Genomic DNA, 7,688 nt, shown 5'->3' on the forward strand with positions numbered 1-7,688 from the left:
ACAAAATCAATGTACAGAAATCAGTTGCATTCTTATACACTAATAATGAAGCAACAGAAAGACAAATAAAGAAACTGATCCCATTCACAATTGCACCAAGAAGCATAAAATACCTAGGAATAAACCTAACCAAAGATGTAACAGATCTGTATGCTGAAAACTATAGAAAGCTTATGAAGGAAATTGAAGAAGATATAAAGAAATGAAAAACATTCCGTGCTCATGGATTGGAAAAATAAATATTGTCAAAATGTCAATACTACCCAAAGCTATCTACACATTCAATGCAATCCCAATCAAAATTGCACCAGCATTCTTCTCGAAATTAGAACAAGCAATCCTAAAATTTGTATGGAACCACAAAAGGCCTCAAATAGCCAAAGTAATTTTGAAGAAGAAGAGCAAAGCACGAGGCATCACAATCCCAGACTTTAGCCTCTACTACAAAGCTGTCATCATCAAGACAGCATGGTATTGGCACAAAAAAGACACATAGACCAATGGAATAGAATAGAAACCCCAGAACTAGACCCACAAACGTATGGCCAACTAATCTTTGACAAAGCAGGAAAGAACATCCAATGGAAAAAAGACAGTCTGTTTAACAAATTGTGCTGGAAGAACTGGACAGCAACATGCAGAAGGTTGAAACTAGACCACTTTCTCACACCATTCACAAAAATAAACTCAAAATGGATAAAGGACCTGAATGTGAGACAGGAAACCATCAAAACCCTAGAGGAGAAAGCAGGAAAAAACCTCTCTGACCTCAGCTGCAGCAATTTCTTACTTGACACATCCCAAAAAGCAAGGGAATTAAAAGCGAAAATGAACTATTGAGACCTCATGAAGATAAAAAACTTATGCACAGAAAAGGAAACAATCAACAAACTAAAAGGCAACCAACGGAATGGGAAAGATATTTGCAAATGACATATCAGACAAAGGGCTAGGATCCAAAATCTATAAAGACCTCACCAAACTCCACACCCGAAAAACAAATAATCCAGTGAAGAAACAGGAAGAAAACATGAATAGACACTTCTATAAAGAAGACATCCAGATGGCCAACAGGCACATGAAAAGATGTTCAACATCGCTCCTCATCAGGGAAATACAAATCAAAACCACACTCAGATATCACATCACGCCAGTCAGAGTGGCTAAAATTAAGAAATCAGGAGACTATAGATGCTGGAGAGGATGTGGAGAAACGGGAACCCTCTTGCACCATTGGTGGGAATGCAAATTGGTGCAGCCACTCTGGAAAACAGTGTGGAGGTTCCTCAGAAAATTAAAAATAGTCCTACCCTATGACCCAGCAATAGCACTGCTAGGAATTTACCCAAGGGATACAGGAGTACTGATGCAGAGGGGCACTTGTACCCCAATGTTTATAGCAGCACTCTCAACAATAGCCAAATTATGGAAAGAGCCTAAATGTCCATCAACTGATGAATGGATAAAGAAATTGTGGTTTATATACACAATGGAGTACTACATGGCAATGAGAAAGAACGAAATATGGCCCTTTGTAGCAACGTGGATGGAACTGGAGAGTGTGATGCTACGTGAAATAAGCCATAGAGAAAGACAGATACCATGTTTTCACTCTTATGTGGATCCTGAGAAACTTAACAGAAGTCCATGGAGGAGGGGAAGAAACAAAAAAGAGGTTAGAGAGGGAGAGAGCCAGAGCATAAGAGACTCTTAAAAATTGAGAAAACTGAGGGTTGGTGGGGGATAGGTGGGAGGGGAAGGTGGGTGATGGGTATTGAGGAAGGCAACTTTTGGGATGAGCACTAGGTGTTGTATGGAAAACCAATTTGACAATAAATTTCCAATTAAAAAAATGGTGGATAGGAAAAAAAGAGAATAAATGCTTGTATTATATCAAGAAAGAGACCCGGGTACACGGAATATATTGTCAGCCCGATGTTCAAGAGAGGCCATAACACCTCATGAAAGGAGGCTTTCACAAGAAAGAACAGAGACATTTGATGGAAAGAATGAAACATTTTTATTGAGAATAAGTGATTTGCCCAAATGCGGGATGTTCATATCCTCGCCACAGTCACGTCACAGAATCCATATTAAGGGAGTAAGACCAACACTTTTTGGAAAACTGTTAGATGATACTCCATAGCCTCAATTCGAAAGATAACATGCCACAAATGTTACTGGAGGTCAAATCTTCTATGACACATGAAGTGTTCCCGATACATAAATCTTGGGGTATAGATCCTTGAATGAGTCTTCTCTTAAGGTGTGTCATTTCAGAAGCAAGTGGGGTTTGGACAGTGATGTTCTAGCAGCAAGAGGAATAACATCTTCTATAGAAAAATGGCCGGTAGCCACAGAAGTTGGAGCCATAGCCATACCCACAGCCATATCCAGTGCCATAGCCACAGCAGGAGCCATAGCCACAGCCATAACGGAGGCCATAACCACAGCCATAATAGGGACTACATCCACACCCATAGCCATATCCGCAGCCATAGCCACAAGAGCTGCCATAGTTGCAACACATCTTGCCAAGAGAAGAGAATTCACGTGGGTTGTGAGAGGATGTGGTGAAGTGTGTGTCTTCTACTTGCTTTGGACCCTTATATACTGTCAGTAATTACCAGAGCATGTCACTCATCCCCTGACTTACCCAACAAATATGTAAGCAACTGTGTTGTTCCAGTCACTGTCAACAAACAATAATGTCTTGGGTAACGTGAGCTCATTAATATGGAGACTCCAGTTTTATTTAAAGAACAGCATTTTAATTCAATCTGCCAAAAAAAAAATATTTCAAGAGAATCATGTGCTTTAGGTAAAACTGGAATCATGTTTACAACGTCCTATCTTTTAACATACTTTATATAATAAGGCTGAGGGAAATTTTGGAAAGTTTTGTCCTCCTTGATCTTTCCACACTCCCAAAATATCTACCTCTGCCCATAAGGGAAGAAATACTTCATCTCCTTCCTGGAAACATCGCAACATCTTGCCAGGATTCTGACATCCAGATACCTACTGCAGATACCTACTAGCTGCATGTGGGAGAAATGAGGGAAGACTCTAATCCCAGCCACAGAACAAACCCCAACAACAATGAAATATCTGCTATACTATGCCAATAGTGTTGAGATCTAGAAACCTTGGTTTATAACCTTGCATCTATAGCTTCTCTATTTATTGGTGTCTAATTCCAAATATTTCCTTTCTCTTCAGGTAAACCAAATATAAATATAGAAGCATTCCATTACCAGACATGAAGTCCAGAAAAGAACAGGAAGAAAGAAAGAAAGAAAGAAAGAAAGAAAGAAAGAAAGAAAGAAAGAAAGAAAGGAAGAAAGGAGGGAGGGAAGGAGGGAGGGAAGGAGGGAGGGAAGGAAGGAGGGAAGGAAGGAGGGAGGGAAGGGAGAAATGAAGGCGTCTCTGTTTTTTGTTTGTATGGTTGTTTCTTGGGATGTTTTTGCTTATCTTCATTGTCTAGGCTTTACATCAATCACCATTTTATGAATCTGGCAGAATCCAAAATTTGCATTACTTTTTAATGTTACAACTATAAAATCCAAGCTGGAAGAGAGTACAAATTCAGGAAGATTATTCCCTCTACTCCACACTAAAATTTCCCAACAAAGAAATGTGTGACATCCAGTCTTTCACTAAATGCTTTCAACTGGGAATTTCATAAAACTGCTGATTTCCTTGCCTGTGATCCTTCCTTAGTAGACATTTTTCCTTCACTTGACAGTATTTCCTACTACTTTTTCTAATACTGGTCACTGGTCTATCTGATCACTCTGCTGTGATTCATCCCTTACAGGAAGTTTAAGGAAAATATATCCATTACAATTGTTCTTTGACTTAATTTTTTCTACTTTTCTACCATTCTTGAAATTCACAGCTATAAACTCTAATGCACAAAATCCCTAGAATACACACTTGTTTTTCTAACACCCTCTTTCTTGTCACAATACTCCTGAACTATTGGAAAAGTTTTCTAGCTTTAATTGCATTATTTCTAGTACCTTTCCATTCAGACCTCTGGATACAGATCCATTACGGCAGAAGAAAGCATCAGTATCACCAGTAGGTAGAGTTCCTGGCACATAATTTGCAATCAGTCAATATTTCCCCAATTAAAAAATGAATTAAAACAAAAATGTGTTCAAACGTTGGTGTGCATTTAGTAGTTATAAGATAATTCAATATATTATCACAATGTTCTTAATCCATTCAAGCTGAGAGTCACAAATGTTCTTTGAGTGAGGCTCAAATTTCACATTTGGAGATAGTCATCGGTTTATGAACACATTTTTCCTATTGTATAAATTATCTTATATACCTAATAAATGATTAACCCTTTACTGGATTTGTAAATTATTATACACGTGCCTAATTTGATATTCTTCCCTCTTTCAGAAAGCCTTCAAAGACAAGAACATAATGAAACAATGAGTAAATTTTTAACAAAATTGTAATTATTAGCATTCCTTTCTGCTGTTTGTAAGTGGTACCCACCTCAGATTAACCCAGAGCACAGTCAGTCCCCAGAAATGACTTACAAATATCCTATCTATGAAAACTATTCAACCCTTAAAAGAAGCCTTATTTATTCATCAGCAAGACACATTATATCCTGGGCATAACCTCACTTCAGGGCTGTCCTTGATGGCAGAGCCATCTTCCTTGGAATTGGCCGTGTTTTAAAGTCTCCTAGCTCCAAGTTCCTCAGATCCAAACTTTGTGCAGTGACCCTTGTCATGGAGATGAGAGAATGAGTCATTTTTTCTATTGGTGGAAATTGAGTCTGAAAAGACATTTTCTGATGTAGGGTCAAATGTTAGAGATTTGGAAAGTCACATGGGGATAGAACATTGAAGTCAGAACCTAACAAAGTAGTCAGCCCTCAAACTCGGAAAATCAACTGGGACTATTAATCTCATTCTTATATGTGCCCCAAACAAAGAGAGCTCATTTAAAGCACTAGATCATTGCTCTTTTCTACCAAAAATTGTGGCACCACTGATCATACCCAAAACTTAATGAATTTCTCTTTCCTCTTTATACTTACAGTTGTTCATTCTAGTATTTCTTTCAACGGGCATTAATTCATTTTACACAAAATGTCAAAATACCTCATTGAACTAACTCTCCAATACTTCATCCTGCACTCTCTTCCCAAGGATGCTGTTTTATTCCCTCCATAGGAATTATCTCTCTAAATTTATCCAAATTAATTCTTTTTTTTTTTTTTTAATTTTCACTTACTAGAATGGAAATGCTCTGACAGCAGGAATCCTGTCTACAATTTTGCTCCTGTATCTTCAGCATGTAGGATAGTTCCCTTTAATAAACATTCTAAACTATTTGTGAGTTAAGTGACTGAAATCAATTTCCTCACTCTCAATATATGCCAACAAATACATCCAGACTTCCATTAAAATACAGAGGATACAATACCACATCTTTCTTCTAAATTATCCTTTCCTTAGTTCATTAGACACCTGAGTCCATTTCTAATTTCTCATTAATCCTGGAAACTCTCTCTTCCACTCCATTCATCCTTTAAGTACTCAAGCCACACCTCCTCTCCCTTGAGCTTGTGTCACAACCTCCTGAAGAGATGTCATTCCTCCTTATCTTTCCCCTCCACCTCCATTCTAGATACACTGTGATATCCAGGTGACAGTTCTGAAATACTATGTGATTTGTGTTGGGTTTTGAGGACCTTAGCAAGAGGAATATGAGAAACAGGTGAAGAAGACATTTTCTCTGATTCACGTATGAGTAGAAATGCTTGTATTATATCAAGGAAGAGCCCCAGGTTCATGAAACACTGTCAGCCCAATTTTCAAGAGAAGCCATAACACCTGAAAAAAGGAGTAATTCACAAGCAAGAACACAGAGACGTGTTAGAAGCAAAGAACCATTTTATTGAGAATAAAGGATTTGCCCAACTGCGGGGTGTTAGGATTGTTGCCACGGTCACAATGCAGAATCCAGATTAAGGAAGTAAAGACCAATATATGAAAAAAAGTAAGATGATACTATACAGCCGCAAGATGCCATCCTACAATAGCTGACCAGTGGTCAAAGCCTCTGTGAAGCATACAATGTCTTGGATATAGAAATCTTGGGGTATGGATCCTTGATTCAGCCCTCTATTAAGGTGTGTCATTTCAGAAGCAAATGTGGCTTGGACAGTGATGTTCTAGCGGCAAGAAGAATAACATCTTCTACAGCAAAATGGCCGGTAGCCACAGCAACCAGAGCCATAGCCACAGCCACAGCCATATCTGGTGCCATAGCCACAGCAGGAGCCATAGCCACAGCCATAATAGGGGCCATATCCACAGCCATAGCCACAGGAGCTGCCGTACTTGCAACACATGTTGTTGTCAAGAGAAGAGAATTCACGTGGGTTGCGAGAGGATGTGGTGAACTGTGTGTCTGCTACTAGCCTTGGACCTTTATATACTGTCAATGATTGGCAGAGCATGCCATTCATCCCTTGACGTTCCCAACAAACATGTAAGTAGCTGTGGTGTGCCAGGCACCGTGAACAATCAATAATGGCTTGGGATAAATGAGCTCATTATTTTTGGACACTCTTGTTTTATTTAAAGAACAGCATTTTAATTCACTCTGCCAAAGAATCGTCTCACTAGAATCATGTGCTGTCCATAAAACTGATACTCGCCTTCACAACCTCCTATCCTTCAATATATATAACAAGGCTGAGGGGAATAGAAAAATTCTGCCCCTCTTTTTTTTTTTTTTAAGTTTATTCATTTATTTTTGAGAAAGAATGAGAAAGCAGGAGAAAGCAGAGAGAGGGAGAGAAAGAATCTGAAGTAGCCTCTACACTGTCATGACAGATCCCAAAGCTAGAACTCACAAACCTTGAGATTATGACCTGAGCGCAAGTCAGACACTTAACCAACTGAGCCACCCTGTAACTCCTGATCTCTTCTCTTTTGTAAAATAGCTGCCTCTGCCAATAGGGAAGAAAATAACTCCTATCTCCTTTCTGGAATCCTTGCTACTTTCTGCCAGGCTTTTCCCACTCACCCTCAACTTCCATTCCTCCACCCCTTTGTTCAATCCTCCTCAAATCCCAAGAAGCAGTTCAACATCTGATAATTCATTCACTTTCACTGGGACACTGACTATTAATAAGTTTGGAGAACTGTGCTATATATGCGTGTATCTTCTTATATGTTCTTCTCTCATATACCAGGCAAACTGAGGTCCTGGGGAGTAGGGCAGCCCTCCTTTTCTGTCTCATTTTCTGTGGCTACGTAAGTGTCTTGCAGTTTATTTGGATGAGAAAACAGAATGCCTCAGTTAAACCAAAAACGAAACTTTTTTTTCCAGCGCAGATCTTATCAGAGTTTCATAGCATGAGGTACCAGTGCCTTCCTTCAATTTAATAAACCAGTTTTTCCTTCTCCTACCACTATTGTTCATTGCACATTTAGTTCAGAAGCAGAAGAGTGAATAACTTTAAGATACCTACAGCAAGAGCCCGCTCTCAATTCCTGACACTGTCATGACATAAAGTAGCACACAAATCAACTTTTACCCCTATTTATATGTAGATTCCACTCTACTCATTCAAAGTTCCCAAGATTACCCGGTTGACAGAAGGTCTCAGTCTTTGACAAAAATGCTCATTGTGATTTTGA

At 39.0% G+C, this 7,688-nt stretch overlaps 1 protein-coding gene across 1 annotated transcript; it reads right to left on the reverse strand.

The window, feature by feature from the left end:
• Positions 1–2,308: 2,308 nt before the first annotated feature.
• On the reverse strand, positions 2,309–2,530 carry LOC115522961 (keratin-associated protein 21-1-like). Its single transcript, XM_030328501.1, has one exon. The coding sequence runs from the start codon at positions 2,528–2,530 to the stop codon at positions 2,309–2,311; it is 222 nt and encodes a 73-aa protein (XP_030184361.1).
• Positions 2,531–7,688: the final 5,158 nt, after the last annotated feature.

The sequence above is a fragment of the Lynx canadensis genome, chromosome C2 (genome assembly GCF_007474595.2).
Source record: "Lynx canadensis isolate LIC74 chromosome C2, mLynCan4.pri.v2, whole genome shotgun sequence".
Classification (NCBI taxonomy): Eukaryota; Metazoa; Chordata; class Mammalia; order Carnivora; family Felidae; genus Lynx; species Lynx canadensis.

Excerpts from the sequence above, each read along its gene's own strand:
- LOC115522961 (XM_030328501.1), bottom strand. The coding sequence starts at position 2,530 with ATGTGTTGCAACTATGGCAGCTCTTGTGGCTATGGCTGCGGATATGGC.